At 38.0% G+C, this 17641-nt stretch overlaps 1 protein-coding gene across 4 annotated transcripts in view; it reads left to right on the forward strand.

Annotated features, from left to right (window-relative positions):
• The window catches only part of FAM53A (family with sequence similarity 53 member A), a 53749-nt gene that overhangs the window by 14301 nt on the left and 21807 nt on the right, over positions 1–17641 (forward strand). For 3 of the 4 annotated variants that reach the window (XM_072406578.1, XM_072406579.1, XM_072406581.1), the window contains exons 2-4: positions 6635–6861; positions 13664–13718; positions 15815–16623. In XM_072406578.1, the coding sequence (XP_072262679.1) occupies positions 6745–6861; positions 13664–13718; positions 15815–16623 (981 nt within the window). In that variant the 5' untranslated portion in view covers positions 6635–6744. The remainder of the gene's footprint in view (positions 1–6634; positions 6862–13663; positions 13719–15814; positions 16624–17641) is intronic. The other variant, XM_072406582.1, reaches the window with a different exon arrangement.

Consider the following 17641-nt stretch of genomic DNA (forward strand, 5'->3'; position numbering starts at 1 on the left):
CATTCTTAGATGAAGATCATCTGGAGATGCCAGAGTTTCCTGACCTTGTTGCACTTTCATGGCCTGAGCTGGCCTTTGATGAGTTGGATAACCATGATAGCTGGAGATCGACTGTTCAGATTAATATTGTCTCTCCTTACTTTGTGTTTTAACACTGATTTACTACAAATTTGTTGGCCGGCATCAGCTTTGCTGTAAGTGTTCTGATTGTAAAGGAATGCCATCTTGTATGTGCAGATAAACATAATTTCTACATCCTACAGGACAATGGTCTATAGTAGGGGTGTCAAACTCAAATACACAGAGGGCCAAAATTAAAAACAAAGTTGCGTACCGACCTTGAAATTTATTGAAAAAATTGAGGAAATGTTTCCTTCTCATTAGATATAAACCCTTTCCATATGGAAACAGAGGTTTTGCTTCACATTCAATTTGGAACAAGCTTATAATAAAGAAAGAGCCATAAACATTTTTTATTTTAATTTTATTTAAGAAAAAATTCCACGCCTTTTTCTCTATTTGTAGCCTTCTGAGTTAAGTTTTAATGGTAACCTTTTTGCACAGGCTAACAATAATAATAACAATATTCTTGGATGAAAATCCAACCATTCAAGTCCATGCCTTGGAGTAGCAAGGAAAAGTACAGCTGAGGGGGAGTGCTGGAAATGCCAGACGCGGCCAATGCGACGCTAAATCTTATGAGTGGCCCGCCGCTGGAACTTCCTCTTCATTGAAATAGCAACGCTACTAAAATTCCCACCATTATTTGCGTCTATAAAACAGTCCAATGCGGGGCCATGCATAGGCAGAGACCCTGCTGGTCTATAGATGCAAGTGATGCCAGGAATTGTAGTAGCGGCGCCATTTCAATGCAGCAGCGGGCCAGCTGCAGTTCATATTTAGGATTCCTTTGGGGGCCAAAAAGAAAGGATGTTGGGGGCCAGAGTTTGACGTCCCTGGTCTATGGGGTCCATTTATAAAAGTTTCCATGGAAGATTCACATATTTTCTAGTATAATCCAATGGGAAAAATATGTAGAAGTTATTTAAAAACATAAATACACCTCTTGGTATCCTGCAGGAAAGGAGGAAAATGTATTTACTGTAGGCAACATGTTTATTCATTTTTAAAAACTATTATAAATGGAGCCTTATTGCAAGGCCCTATATACATATAGCTCAGATTAGGGTTTCTGCTTATTTTGGGCCTATGTCTGAAGAGCATTTCAGGTAGGCAAAACCACAAAATGCAGCCACCTTATTTTCCTGGTGAACTTTAAATGTATAAGGCCCCTCATTTTTGTAGCCTTCAGGTTATTACATATGCCTATGTGACTCTCTGCTCAACATTGTTCCAAGGTGCATAATCCATAGCCATCATCCTTATCTCACCATTTTATGATCTGACCAAAAGCCTGTATCTCCTAAACTGTAAAGGACAAATATTTCCCTTTATATGTCTTCTAAGCAAAGTGTCATATAATCTGTTGGTTTCTAAAGATCTGTTTTGGTCCACAAATCCTACATGGTTGATGAGATTTTTTTATAAACCATATTGGTTGTTCTTGTGTTCCTAGCTGATTAGTTTATGCATAGTAGTGATGCAACCTCAGGTAATCTCGGCTTGGTGTACTTACTGATACCAGCGCCTAATGTAAACTTCATTCTTCCTGTCACGTATGCCATGCACCTAGCAAATATGTGTGTAGTGTTGCCTAGTAATGAAGATATGTGTAGGAGGAAAAAAAAATCATTGACCAGGCAAGGTGTTCTCCATTCTTTTTACATATCTACATTATGTATATATCTGACCCTTTGTGTTATATGTTGTATAAATGACATTTCTTCTTGTCTGCAAATGTCCTCTTATCTCAAGTCAAGCAGTTACAGGATTCTTTTTCTCCTGCCATTAGAACATTGATGCAGAAATCTCAATGACTAACGATGAGACTTCCATCTTTTAACTTTCCAATATTTCTTTTTTTTCTCATTCAATGCTAGTTAATAGTTCTTGTAAACTTATTACATTGCAAACTTTTTCTAGGTAACATTACATATACATGACATTATGTGATGATGCCTCTGGCTAGTCAGTCGTTAAGTCGACCTTGTGCATTGAATAAAATCTGCATTGTTCCAAACATTAGACCCCTACGTCAAACAAGAAATATGGTAACTAATGGCTACAATGGCTCTTCGTTGAGTTTCAGCCTTTAGGCCAAAATTATCTGGAAGTTAACAATGTACATCCATAAGTGAAAATATGAATGACATAGTTGTAGTTATGACGTATAAAGGATGAGATACTAATGTCAAACTGAAATTTGTAGGATGTTTGCATAATTGGTAGGTATATTTAGTTGCCGGGTGTTGAGGACACGTGTATGAAAATACTGAAGAAAAGTAAAAGACAAGCGAGTAAAACCGTTTTTATTGCTGGACAATGTTGAGAAATTGAGAACCATAAGTGAACCATTTGTGATTGTCACTGCACAGCTTTAAATGCATATGAAGCATGTACGCCCTTAAGTTTGCAGAATGCAGCAGTTTTGCACTCTGTTTAAAGGAGAGGCTTGGCGTTCCATATCTCTGTATTTAAAATACCCATCTAAGGCTGATTTATGAGTGTTGGTCAAAAGAGGGATGGACTAGCGGCAGTATGGATGTCAAAAGGTAAGTACTTGTCACCTCCATGATGAAATGGATAGGCCCCCTATTTAGTTCTTCTGTACAAAAGTGCTTTTGGGTATCTCCCTAAAACGGCCTTATTATAGGAAAATAGTAGATTCCCCACAAGCACTTTTGCTATGTAGGCAGCTTATCCATCTCATCATAGAGATGACTAGTACCAGGACATCAGTGTTCTCCCAGCCCCTTTAGCACCATCGGACATTTTCCAGATTTAAAAAATTCTGAGGATAATATAACATATTTATAGGAACTTATTGAGAGATGGGGCACAATTACTTTACTCCTGGTACAAGTTCAGTAGTGATTGGCTACTTTTTAATGTTGGTAGAGCCACCAAGACTATTTCTGCCGTGTCTTTTTTTTTTTTTTTTTTGGTATACAGGAAAATGAAAGTAAGTTTTTTTTTTTTTTTTTTTTATTTTGCATTTATCAGACTTATCTGTTGTGTTGTAAAATGGTTATGTAAGATTACTCAGTGGGTGAAGGTCTTCAGAGATTGTCCTCTGGCGGATGTAATTCTCATCAGGAAACTTAACATTACTGGAGGTCCATAGCAGGAAGAGATAACACTATTGTGTTTTATTGCAGTATAATTGTCAGCAATATCCCAGGCAAGGTTTACAATCCCCAGATACTGAAATGTTTACATGCTTGAAGTTATATAGATCCTTGTAGAAGAGCAAGATGGCTGCCAAATGGCTTGCATGATCCGTGTCTCCAGCTTTGTTGATAAAACATCAGGAACTGCTTTCATACATCTGTAAACATGTTTAGTGTTAATTTCCTGTATTTACCTAAAATAAAGTTCCAGAAAACTTTCTTTGTGGACTTTGAAAGCTATATCAGTACTTCATTAATTTTTGCAGCCTGCAAGATAATTTTCTGCACATGGGCAGGCTCAACTGTTGCAATTGTATTGTGTTTATTATTATTCAGGCAGGATTTGATATTTGCTGCATTTTGTGTTTGGTGATTTGTTTTGATGTTACTGCTTAGACATGTTAAACATTAAAAACTAGAGTTCCTGCTTAAAAACAGACACCACAAATTCCAATGATGACTTTTTTTGTTTACTAGAATACCTCATCCTGTGTTCCTATTTGTTAGTCATAGACTTCAGAACTAAACCCCCTTCCAATTTCCAGTTATTTATGGTCAAAGGGTTAGTGGGTGGGAAGTTTACAAATAGAAACTAGTTTGAGGTATGCCTATTCTGTGGATTTGCTCCCCAGCCCTTGTGCATTTACAGCTTTGAAATGGCTGATTGGTATATTTTAATGCAGTGGTCGTCAACCGGTGGTCTGCAAGAAAATTTTGGTGGTCCACAGAAAAACTACCTGGCCGGTGCGCCCCCAGCACCTCCTGTACACCATAGTCACGGCCCCGCGCTACTGTCCCCCAGGATGTTCAGCAAGCAGGTCTGAGCCTGCCATGGAAGAGTGGGTGGATTCTGGCCTCATTTCACTCTGGGGAAAGTTTCTTCATGTGGGTGGGATTTAAAATTGTTAATTTAGTGGTCTGGGAGGTCCGAAAGGTTGGCGACCACTGTTTTATTGGAATCTGTTGGCTTGTGTTTGAAACCTTGTCCTTAGCATTTAAACCACATGGGCCCTTGGTCAACTACTTATAATTCCAAATGACCTCTTATGCCTGTGATTATGGTTGAATATATATCAAACAACAAAGGGCTGTTTTTAGATCTCCAGCATGTATATATAGCAGAAAAACCTGTTTTTGTTACTGAACAAGATAAGACTTTTTTATGCAATACCCTTATCTTCCATACATATGCTGAAACTTTTGTTGCTCTATTTGAATGTTCTTTACTGGGAAAAGCAGATGTTGGCAGTCACCCTGGCTGACCTACAATTAATGTCTCCTTGCCATGAGAAGCTAATGTAAAAGATGTACTAATTACTCACCCTACTGCCTGGGGTGAATGTTAAAATTGGCGTTTGACAATTACTGCTGCTATTTCGAAGAATATATCACTTTTTCCATGGAATCCAGAGAAATTATGTCTGCATAATTCGTTTTTCCTGGCTGTGAATTGGTGACATGAAAGATGTCTTTTGTCCATTTGAATGTCACTAAATTTTGGGGAACTGTGGGCATAGGCTGTCAGAGGTCCAGTGTATTTTCTTGGCATGGGATTAAGTCTTGACCTTATAAAGTTGTTTAGTAATACTGTACAAAGGTCAGTGATAGTGCAGAGTGCAGCAAGTTATAGTGGCCAATCAGATACCAATTTGCTGAAGTCAGATGAGAAAAAGAATTTTGCTGACTGGTAGCTATTGTACAGTTCCCTTTACCTTATGAAGGCCTAGTCTACTACAAGCGTCAGACTGCATAGCCAAGAATTATTCTTCAATATGCTTCAGCTGTGCTTTTGTCAATTTCAGAACACAGGGCAATAAAAGGAAGCATGGCTTGAACCCAGACCAGTTTTGGTAGCCGCTTACTTTCCATTAAAAGGTATGGCCTTCAAAAAATGACCTTTGAAGTGGGTGTTTGAAATCGGTGGAAACTGGAGCTTCAGGAGTTGGTTCATTTCATCTCTTGAACAGTAGGTGAAGCCAATTGGTAAAAATACCATATTTTAGGTGTTGTAACATTGGCCTCACATTGTGAGGTTTTTTTTCATTTTTGTAGGCCAACATGTAGTTCAACATGTTCTAGCTGTCCAAACGGGGCTTGTCCATGTCCTTGTAAAATTTGGTTTTACAAAAATGTTAGTGGGATATGCCATCGTTCTATATAGTTTCATATATACCTGTTCAGGACCAGGTCATCCCACCTATAAGAAATACATATTGCTATGCCGAAAGTTAAAAAAAATAAAAATAGCAACTTCGTATAGATCTTAAACACCCCCAAAAAATATAGACCTCAGAACAAATGTTTAATTAATCCAGATGGGTAGACTGCTTCAGCTGACTGTTTTTGGGTGAAATGATACACTGGCCAGGTTAGAAGACTTTGCCTATGATTATATCCAATCCCCTATAATATGGTAATGCTGAAGTGGTCATGCTGCACTATCTCTGCCTCTTCATTCCACTGTAGTGTTTCACGGGTCATGTTTATGTCACATTTTGCCTGCCTATCTGAAATATAGGTAGCAACCAAATGGAAAGCTTACAGAACTTGACATAACAGTGATAAAATGTCACAGCCTAAAATGTGAATGTCATGTCAGAATTGTTTTTAGTAGCGATCACATGTGTGTCCCTGATGGTTTTACTTTAAGCAGTAAACAGTGAGATTTTTTCAGGTCAAGATTGTTTCTCATTTAGTAATTTATAGACCAGTACATACTGTAGATACTTGGCTGTAAAAAGTGGGAGAGACTGCAGTAATTTATTAAATGTTTACTGACAACCTCAATGTACGATTGTGCAATGTTCATGTGTTTATTCTATCCTCAGCTAGCATTTTATACAATTGTTGTGCATACCTATTTTGAGATTTTATATTTCTTCCGTGTTGAGGATACTTTGGAACTTCTCTACAAAAAGAACTTTTTGTTGACGTCAATCTGGTGCATGCAATGGAACTTTTGGAGGGTTGAATAGTGGACAAGGCTTGGAATATATATCAGGATTTTATTACTGTATCTGGAACAGCATTTTGAATTTTGATTTAGAGCTTCTAAGCTTAGATAGTTCTCTTCCTGCACTTTTTTTTTTTTTTTTTTTTGGTGGTGGGGTGTTTCTATGAACTTGCTGGTTCTAAGAAGGGGTTTTTGTGCACTGGCAAATATGTTGAACACACAGAACATGTGTTTATAAATCACAAGCCATTGATGTGTCCATTGCAATCATTGCTTTCAGCTTTGTTGCATGATCAAAAAATTGTTTTACAGTGAGCATAGTAAATTGGATATGAGTGACATACCCAGCTGGCTTCAATGCAAAATAATATGAACCTCCTTTGTATTTCAGATGAGAACTATGAACTACAGCACTGAAATGAACTAGGCTGCTTGTATTAAGAAGATGTTCAACTTGGACAAGAACTGAAATGATCAGACAGTGTTAAGACCAGAGGACCAATGATTGTGGGGCTAAGGAGCGTGGACGTGAGGACTAACATGGTGACACTAATTACCGAGAAGCTGCAGAACCAAAGCCTGGATGATCGCTCATGCAAAACATACAATATTAATCTGGTACGTGATATTATAATTGGGCTTCTTGCAGGTCTGAATTAGACAAGTTTTACAATGTGCTAACACGCACATGTTCTATAGGCTGCCAATAGTTTTCTTTTCAAGTGCATGCAGGTCAGGCTCAATTGTCTTATTAACTGGAACATCAGAGGCTTTCTAATAGAAAAATTGTGGCTTATACTCACATGTGTGAGTATTCTTGCGTAATGGAACATGGTGTAACTATCATAACAATATGTATATGCAAATACTTGGTAAGAAAACTTTTAATATCAAGTTCTGGGATTCCCACGGTTTGTTCTGTACTGTGAGGAGCCCAGTAATCTCTTTGATTCAGTATACCTGGACTTGTTGATCAGTGTCTGCTTTTAGAACTTTGTATCTCAACAGCCACCAGAAGAGCACCGACATCAGATACAAGTGAACAGGATATGTTTTTTTGAAGTTGATGCTCGTCATCATTTCAGATGCCCTTGCTGTGGGGTTCAGTCAACTCAATGTCAAGACAAGGTCAAAGTGCAACCTCCCCGCAATCATCTGTAAACTATTTTAGCAGATTAGAATATATTTAGCTTCTGCATCGATGGTATTCATGGCTTAAATCTAGGCATACCCCATGTTTCACCTTGTTCTATAAAAGATTTTTTAATTGTAGGGCTATAAAGAAGCAGAGGCTGTCTGGGGATGTCTCTAACCGGTGCTAAAGTAAGTCTCCCAGCAGCCATCTTGGAAGGCAATATCATATTTACATGATTACAAGCTCAGCTGGAGGATTTTTTTTTAGATTTTTTTTCCACTGAGAAAATAATCTAAATCAGTCAGATAACATCTAGTGCTTCTAATGATCTATGCAAAGTTTATTTGCTAAAATTTTATATGCCTGTCTGCTTCACACTGCCAGTCCTTATTGGTATTCTGTAATTAACAAAATATTGAGACTTTCTGATTTCCTATGTAATATATGCTGTCCTTGATCTTTTTTCTCACCTCTGGACTGCAGTCAAACAACAGCTTGAAGGCAAGAGCCGCTTAATGTTTTCTCACTAAAAATTAAAATTTTACATATGTCAAAATCAAAGAAATGCGGGAATGTGCGTGCAAGAGCATTGGAACCTTGGGTTAGAGAAATGGCATAAAATCTAATGATTAGCTTTTAAAACTAATGATATAAGCCAATATAAATTTTGATTGAGAAAAACAAAACAAAAGACACTTGGAATTTAAATCTCTACCCATAAGAGAGATGTATGAATTCAATTCAAAGCATGGTGGCCACTGGGAAGAATGTGTCTTAACTTGCTAGCAGGTGGGAAAAATGTCACTGTTACAGGTAGCCAAAAAGATAATCAGTGTCAGTTAAACTGTACTGAGAGGCACAAACTGCTGATTGATCAAACAACCCCTAGCAACTTCTGGAGGAACCTTAGGGTTCCACAGAACCCTGATTGAGAAATACTGTTTTATAGGTTTAGTGACTTAGCTGTCTCCCATATATACTATTGCTTGTGGTTGTCTTACTGACACAGAACTTATCTTGGTATTGGTAGTGGTATCATAAACTAAGTGGACTGAGAGAACTGCATAAATAACTCTTGACCCAAAAAAAAAAAATATTTGGCCCTGTTAGTCACTGCAGTGCAATACTTTTAGTGCTAAGAGAGTACAAAGTATTCTGGTATCTTTACAGTGCATATCAGAGCATAGCAAAGTCATGCTGGGTTTTATTGTGCTTTTAAGATATAAAAATAGTCATCCAAACACTATAATAAAACAGATAAAGAGCAAAGAGTGACAGCAATGCAAATAGCTCTTCCTATCAGTTGTTTGCAGTCTGTGGCCTTGTAGACTGCGGTGCAGTGTCGATGAACATATAAGGCTTTAAAAAATAGCCCAGTAAAAAGCAATGATGGAAAATAACCCGTAGCAACCACAAGTCGGCTACATAGAGCCAAAAGTTGATTAAGGATTGGTTTAAGGACAATAGTGCTCCTTGTGTTTAGCCTAAAATATGGGCTTTAAATATAATTATAGGCTTGTTGGAGTTTTTAATGTATATGTGCATGTGATAAATTAAAAGCTGAACTTCAGACAGATGTCAGGGACCCATTATTACAGCACTTTATTAATGCATAATTATGTTTTTATGTAGGTGCCTGAAATAGACCTGGGTAACCTCTTGCAATCTCAGATAGTTGTAATGGAGTGGTAACAATGGACAACTAGTTTGAGTCCTTGCAATGCCCAATCATAGGCTGGGTGGGATACAAAACGTAAATGTTAGGTAATTGCATAGAAAAATCAGGTCTCTGTCCTGCCTGACAGGGTTGTGCTGTGTAGCAGAAATCTAAGGAATTGGTGGACATACAAATCCTTTGGCAGAAAAACCAGATCCTGCTTTCAGTAGTATGAGTCACTGACCTGTAACAATCTTGCATCTAGTGAAGTGTAAATTACAGTCCCTCATGCTTATCCCATCCCAAGTCACTCATTAAGCAAGGCAAGGCTTTGGTTATAGTTTATACAGTCCCAGAACCTTCACCTATGGAGTTAGCAGTGTCATTCCCCCTCCATTGTGTCGGTACAGTATGCTAAGGTGTAAATGCCTCATGCTGTGGTAACCAGATGGCCCAAAACCAGTGATTAGCTTAATGATCACCTATAGGAGTGAGCTTGTTCCCATTGGTTATGTGCCAGCATTCCATAAGGGATTGCCATGACTTCACTAGCCTGAGGTAGCAGCTGTTGAACTGTGAGTTTAACCACTGTGAGATCTCTCTCTATCAGGCTAATGCAAATTGATTCTTATTAAACATGAGTTACTGTCAAATCACAGGATACGCCTAGGTAACTTAGTCCAAGGTTGCATCATTTTTGAGATTTAGTATTGAAATCACTATCTGGAGTAACCCTGGCTGGCAAGTGGTTGCAAGTTGCATTGTTTAGGTTCCCAAGTGCAGGAAGACTTGCTGAAATTAGTTTTGTGTTTATCCTGGTTCCCATGTAGTGAACTAAAGCAAAACTTCTTAAAGTATGGCGAAATACTCCAATTAGATTAGGTATTAAAAATTCTTTTTTAGAAAGAGATAACTAATGGTAGGGTCCTGCAGCTGGTTCAACAGATGAGGGTAATCCACTGTTGAAACAAAGGCTGTGTTCTGCCCAACCTCTTTTAGATGGACGTACCACCCCAGCGGGACCACCACCAGCCTACAGCTTCTTCCCACCTAGCTTAAAACATTTTCTGGGAAGAACACTGAAAGGAAAAGCAAAGTGCACAGACCTAGTGTAATAAACCACATTTATTAGTTTAAAAGAATTTGCACTCTCACAAGTAGACCAAGGAAGCAGCCACTGTATCTTCCAGGGGTTGTATATAGGGGCTCCTACAACTGTGGTCAGCAGTGGGGCCCTTGTGCGATGATGGAGTGACCTTCAGACAGTCATATAGATTTGAAGCCACATTCAGCCGGGGAGGCATCCACATTATGTACCCTGAAGGCAGACATTTGGGTGTTGAAATGGTTAACTGCTTCCATCCATGTGATTTTGTTCGTGAAGGTTTGCCGGCCAAGCCTGCAGGAATGGTGATATGATGGGTGCGGTGGAGAGATCTTTTCTGAGCACACCGGGAGAAACTGTTGCACTTTCAGTGCTCATATAATTAAAACCCTTTGCCTCTAGCTATATGGTGCTTTACATGCTATAAGCTCTGACTTGCTTCAAAACTGGGTAATTGAATGTGGAATACATCCTATATGAACACTGCCCATTTCTGTTAGGAGAAAATAAAAGCATAGCGACTGTGTTTTAAAATTGGTCAGAAGTGTATTTTGTACCATCAGACAAAAAACACAAAACTTGTTTTATTTTTATATATAAATGGGCAGCGAAAGCTTCTCAAACAATAATGCACCCTGAGTCAAGGTGATCACATATATCCTAAAGGGGCTGGATTTCTTGATGATCCAATTGCAAAAAATCAGCAATACATGTCCCAATAAATTTGGGTTTAAAATTTGTATATTAATGATTCTCAGATAAAGCTCATACTTCTTTTTTGATGGTTTTAAGTAGATGACTGCAGAAAAGTTCTACCATTCTATGTATGCTATAGGGGACATTTATGGTCTGTTGTTGTCCAAATGCTCCATGCAGTAGCCACATCCATGCAGAATATAAACTTAGAAACTGCTCCTCCATTCCTTTTTTTTTATTATTTTTACCTTTTTGAACAAAGCTTACTCGATTCCTTTAGCAGCTCGAGTGCTTCATTTGGCCATTCTTATCATATGCATACCCCAAACAATTCCTAGAATTTCACTTTTTCCAAACACAATTGAGTTAGTTAAATGTTTGTGTTTACACTCCTTCAATCTGGGGTAATCCAGTGTTAAACTGACTGCATCCACTTGGAGTGTAGAAAGACGAGCAGTTTTTAAGGATGTTTACCTACTCTGCAAAAAAAGCCATCATTGCAAAGGAAGTGTCTGAACAATAGTATCTTTTGTGGCCTAGCCAAAAATAAATGATAGTCCACAAGGCATTCAGGGGAGGAAGCTTGGTAATCAGCCATGTTTTATGGCTTTATTTTGTTCCATGCAATGATTAATTTTTTGGTTAGTTACTACTTATGCTTTATACAGCATAACACAATATGAATAATTATTATTCTGCCGATACCATGGATGGTCAAAGTCAAGGCTTGCACATATTTGTTCTGGGGTGAGCTCCTTTTGGGGTTGAGTCACAGTTACCTGATTCTGGTATTACATTCCCAAACTTAAGTTGTCTTGGCCCCCTTCTACTATAACTTTTCCACATTTTAGCACTGACTTCCAGCGTACCCCAATAATTTGAAACAGATAACTGGGGAATTTGGCTGTAACAGTTATCTCCCCCTTTAATTATATTCCTAATGTTATAATGGTAAAGGTATTATGTTGGATGTCATTATTCAGCTTTATAATATACAGATTGGACATAACCTAATTTTTTGTGTACATCTCTTGGAATGTGGCTTAGTTTGTTTGGAAGGCAAAGCTGAAAAATTGATTTTTCCTAATTCCTATCAAAACTTTTTTTCATTGTATATTGGGAAAGAAATGGAACTTTCATGTGCCCTTATTGCTAAAAATCCCTCCTTAGAAATTAGGTAAAAAAAAAGGCCAATCTTACCCTGCATAATCTGTGAAAGAGATGGAGACGAGGCAAGGGACAACCATAAGAACTACCCATTCCCTACTAAACACATATTTAAATCTTTATAGAGATCTGCTTTTTTGATTCATGGTATTTAGTGATTTACAGAGTTCTGGAATGCCGCTGCCTGATTCTTCTGGAACCACAACTTGGATATACAGTCATACAAAAGCTGGAAAACCTCTGTCTGGAGTTATATTTAAAGTGTTTCATTTGATCTGTGTTCTTACTTTAAGAATCCTGTGAATACTTTTTGTTAACCTTTTATTTAAAAATTTCTAGGACTCTTTTAAAGTGGACTTTCACATTTCACATAAGACTGTTCTTTTCTAATCATCCCCAAGTGTTTAAGGCTTCAAAAATACATTTTTCTGCTGTCATTTCCAATAGATTTTTCCTCACATGACCATTTCTTTGGCACGGACCATGTGAGGCTAGTCTTATGTGAGTAGTAAAAGTCAGCTGTGAAAGAGCAATGCAAAAATTTGTTTTTATCTTTCTAAAAATATGCTGAACATTATTGTGTTAAAATAAACCTGTGCCCTGACAGTAAACGCTAAATTATTTACATATTCTATGTAAAACAAGCCATCATTCATCTCTGTACAAAATTACAAAATTAATTTTTAAAGTTTAGAGACATAAAATTGCGAGCAATTTTTTTTTTTGCATTCTGTGGCACCAAAATGTTGGTACACAGCGGGTGTTTCTAAGCTATTAGAAACCAACGGAAAGTAAATTTGGAGCTGTTGTATTCTTTGAGTACATTGCAGTACAGGCAACTAGATGGGTCCACGGTTTAAATATATTGCTTGTTAAAAATATGTAAATATATTTATGTCCATAATCTTGGCACACTACAGGAATTCCACAAAATGTTTCATGAATTATTTTTTGCTACTTTTAGCTTTCAGCTTTTCTAACCACTCATGTTGTCCAGGCTAACTACTTGGCCAGCTTTATGTGCATCTTTGTAGAAAACAGTGGGATTTTTAGGTGTTACTGAAATGCTTATGTGATATGATGCTTAGTACTGTGCTATAATTATGCTTGGTGCTTCATATTTTGCAATATGATATAACCAAAGCTCATTTTTATACTGTTTTACCTGGTTTAAGAAGTTCCTCAAATTATAAGTATCTAGATCTAAATGTGTTTTTTTTTTAGAACTTTTACCATTGTCTAAACTCTAAATGAATCTGAAAGCAGAAACTAAATCCACTCAACCCCTTTGTGTTTCCTCTAAAGCAATTTTCCTTTTGTAGTCACTTTCCAGTAAAGACATGATCCCGTAATGTTCAATATCAAGGTTGTTTAGCAATACTACTTAACACATTACAGCTGTTACCTCACTATTTCTCACGTATTGAGAACGGAACAGATGGCTAAGTTCTGTTTTTCGTTTAAACAATACAGAGATCTGGCCTACCCCTGCAGTGAATCTATTTCACCCACGTGTACCTCCCTGCTTCCACTATACATCCTAATTTGTCATTTTTTATTTTTTTTTAGTCCTGCTGGCAAAGTGTATGATTTGTGTATTTTTTCACACCATGTTATGTTGTATGGTGTTGAAACTTTTTTTTCCTTTGGTTAATTTCAGCGCTCTTCTGAGAAGCTGAACAATGGTGGCACCTTGTTCCCTTACGAAATCAATGGTAAGTTTCGTGAAACCTTAGCAGATTTTTTTTCTTTATATGAAAAGCAAGGTGTTCGGCAAAGAGTGGGGAATAAAAAAAAAACCCTTTTCTGGTGCTAATTTTATGCAGAGCTTGAAAATATGGGTTGAGAGCCTGCTGGCTTAAACAGATCGTGGAACAATGGGCTTGAATCAGTGGCTCACAGTGATTGTATGCCTCTAAGGAGCTTTGCATATTAAATGCGGCCTGCAAAGTTGGGCAGCCGCTGGTTGGATGGACGGGGACATATTTCATTCCATCCTTCTGATATTCAAAACATTTAAATGGGCCAGATTATAACAGGGACAAAGAGCTGGACTCCCCCCTTCCCTCAAATAGAGCTGAACTTTATTCAGCATCCTTATTTTAGAACTTCCTCTTAAGTATTGCACTCACAATTTATTTCATTGTTTGGAAAGGAAGTCCTTTAAGATGTAATTTCTTTTTTGTTTTTTTTGCTCATCCTAACACAGCTGTAGGTCTAAATCTTGCATTAATTTTCACTGCCTTGTTCATTACTGGATTTGATTAAATTAAAACACAATCAGGTATGGTTTATGTGGGCCAAATTTTAACTGAACAGCTGTTTGCAAATTTTAAACTAAGCATTTGGCTTCCAGTAAGTAGGTGGTATCCACCTGGCCTTTCAGAAAGATCATTTTTAAAAGGACATGCATTCAATTTTATGCACAAATAATTAGTACAGTTTTACATTTTATTACCACTAAATGCGGGGGCAAACTTGTAAGCCATTTCCTTTCCTCAATTTAAACCTTATGAATATCTCACCTAAAAAATATATGCAGGTAAAAGTCTGCAGTTTTTTTTCCTGGGTCAGTGACTTTCTAGGTAGTGGTGTCCCAACCAGGCTGCCAGACCTTCCAACACGTTAAAAGTGGCGATATTTATACACTCATGGGGTTTCCTTAAAAAATGAACCTGAAGGCTTAATTTAACTTCTATGGTTGCCTCTTGCTTTTTTTGTCTTTAGAGTGCTCTGAGATCCCCAAAACCTTGGGGCATTGTAATATGAATTTTGTCCTCGTCCATAATTGATTCTTGGCTCAACTCTACTTTTCTATAAGAGTGGTCTTGATCACCCAGTGACAAATTATAATAATTACCCCTGTAATGGGTTATATGTTTATCTAAGGATACCTTTGGCACTCAAACAAGAAGTGCCTTGAAGTCAACTGCTTGAACTTTTGCTAATAAGCTATACCATTTTCCTGTTCCTCAGAACATAACGTTATCATAGCCTCTGCCTTTTTACATTCTTAAAAAATTATTAAACCTCATGTTAAAAAAAAAAAAGTAATAAATAATATTACCTTGTTAATAAAATAATAAAAACAAGTTGGGGTCCTTTTATGGGTAAGCTTTCCACATTTTTTTTTGATGCAAGACTAAATTTAGAATTCCTACTGGTTGTCTTTTAAGTGTATCTTTTGCCCAAGTTTATGGTGAGAATACACCCCCCCGCAAAACAAAACGCAAAAAAACATATAGGGAACATCACTATTATAGAGTTTCTGGAACAAAAAGTAAAGGGAAATTTTCCAATGTGGGCAAATGTAGGGACAACTGTATAAAAGGAGATTTCCCCCACTTTTCTAAGTTCCTGTTGACTTTTAAACAAATGGAAAAATTTATTAAACTTAAAATCCCTTACAAATTGGTGTCAACTATGATGTGGTATATATGGATCAACAAATAAAAAGCTGGAGGTGAAACCCTTATTATTGGTTTAGTTTGCCTTATAGTGTCAGAACACGTAATTAGTTAACATAAATGAATGATGTGAAAAAGGTGCTAACGGCACATGCAGCTGAAGGTATAGTTCCTTCTACATAATTCTGTGAATTCCCTTTCTGAAGTGAGTAGAATTATCTGTCTACATGGCAGTTTCTCAGCACTAAAAATAAACCTAGCCTCTTCTGATATGTCTCTGCCATCGACTTGGTGTTTTGTTTGCTTTATGTGTTTTTAAAGAAGAATGCATAATATAGAATTCTGCCACTGTTCTAATATTTTTCCCCTTTTTCTTTTTTTTTGTTTTTCCCTTTCTTTTGTAGAGGACAGCCCCTGGAAAATGATTGACAGGGCTTGTCCAATCAGGACGGAGCTGAACAAGAACTCGATCTTCCCCTTTTCCATGTGTCCTTTCAGCACCAGCAATCCTGCCAACTTTAATTTGCCATGGCAGAACGAGTCCCCCAGTCAGTCCTTAGTTTCAGGGTGGATAAGCGAACTTAATCTCAACGACAGCTTTGGACAGCCGCTGGCACCTCCGACGAAAAGGCACTGCAGGTCACTGTCTGAGCCGGATGAACTGTCTCGCTGCCGATCCCCCTGGAAACCAGGCAATTCCAAGGTCTGGACTCCCGTTTCAAAAAGACGATGCAACAGTGGCGGCAGCACCACTTTACAGCGCTGCAATAGCCACGGCAATGCCACCTTGCAGAGAAGCACAAGTGTCATCCTACCACAGAATGCCCTGTCTCTTAACAACAACAGTGTATTCACAGTGCCTACCTGCAACACGTCCCCTATCCCAAGGCCCTCTTCCGCCAGCAGCGGCTTTGTGGATGGTAGCGAAGGAAGCACAACATCCAGCATACGTTGGAACTCTGGGGGCCCCTGCGACTTCAGTCCAAGGAGGCGCCTTTCTCTGTCTCAGGAGCACATCACAGAACCAGGAGATATTTTGCCTTCAGCCAACAGCACACCAACTTCTACCCCGGAGTTGAAGCGGCGCCAGGGCCTACTGCGGTGCCGATCCCAGCCATGTGTGTTAAACGAGAGGAAAGCTCGGCTAAAGCGTAGACGTGATGAGGATGTCCGATGGAGCAGACCATCTATAGATTTTTTAAAAATGACACGGGTGAGTCTGTGTAAGACATTTTAAATTTGTTATCATACACTTTCTCAAAGAAAATTGTTGCCCATTGGAACCAGATTATCCTATTTATGTGTTTTTGACACTATAGAAAATAGGATTTTAAGCAAAGCCCACACATTTTGTACCTATAACAACCCCTAATTTTCATGGATTAAGGCGGGCAACTCCACCTGCCTTGTAAAGAGTTACTGACTGCAGATATTTTGTGCACCTTCTGGAAACCTTCACATGTTCCTTTGGTGCTTCTAAAAACAAAATGCTAGATGTTTCTTATGGGAACTGTATTTGAGGTGTTCACCTTAAGTCTGTCAAAAAGTTTGATTTTAATTTTGTCAGGTTTTTAATGCTATAGGGCCCTATTTGAGAGATTTACCCTTACCTTCTACCTTTCTGTTTTAGCTCAACAGGAAAGGATGTGAGGAAAATTGCTAACAGAGCCCTGGATAGCGGTGAAATCTCAACAAATTTAGCATTTTTCCCTATCCTATCGAAAGCTAAGAAAAAAAGCTTTGGTTGGACTTACACTTTAATAAAATGTGAAAGTAGTTAACAGAGTTAGAGGCATAATGGAGTTTACCTTTACCTAAAGTTTTTCAATGTTCGCAAGCTTTTAATTATTATTGATGTGTAAATCAAAATATTTCCACTCCCTTGTTATCATATCGAGCGGTATGTACGTCCTGCCTGGAAATGACGTGCGGTAGGAAGATATGACTGCATTGTGCTTTTTGCTTTAGAGTGTTTTCTCTTTCCTTTCTTCCAAATTATCTCAAGTTAAGGAGTGGTGGGAAGATGGGAAATTTTGCCATTCATAACACTTAGGAATCAGAACTCAGGAAATGGTAGCGAGTTATGTACAGACACAGAGGATAGCTTTGTCCAGAAATATTCTCCAGGAGTGGCTAAAAAAATGAACCATTGTTTCCGAAAAATTTCTAGAGAAGTTTTTACTTGCATTTTAACAGCAGTCTTGTTGTGATGAGTGAGTGGGGTTATGGTA

The sequence above is a fragment of the Pyxicephalus adspersus genome, chromosome 3 (genome assembly GCF_032062135.1).
Source record: "Pyxicephalus adspersus chromosome 3, UCB_Pads_2.0, whole genome shotgun sequence".
Taxonomy (NCBI): domain Eukaryota; kingdom Metazoa; phylum Chordata; class Amphibia; order Anura; family Pyxicephalidae; genus Pyxicephalus; species Pyxicephalus adspersus.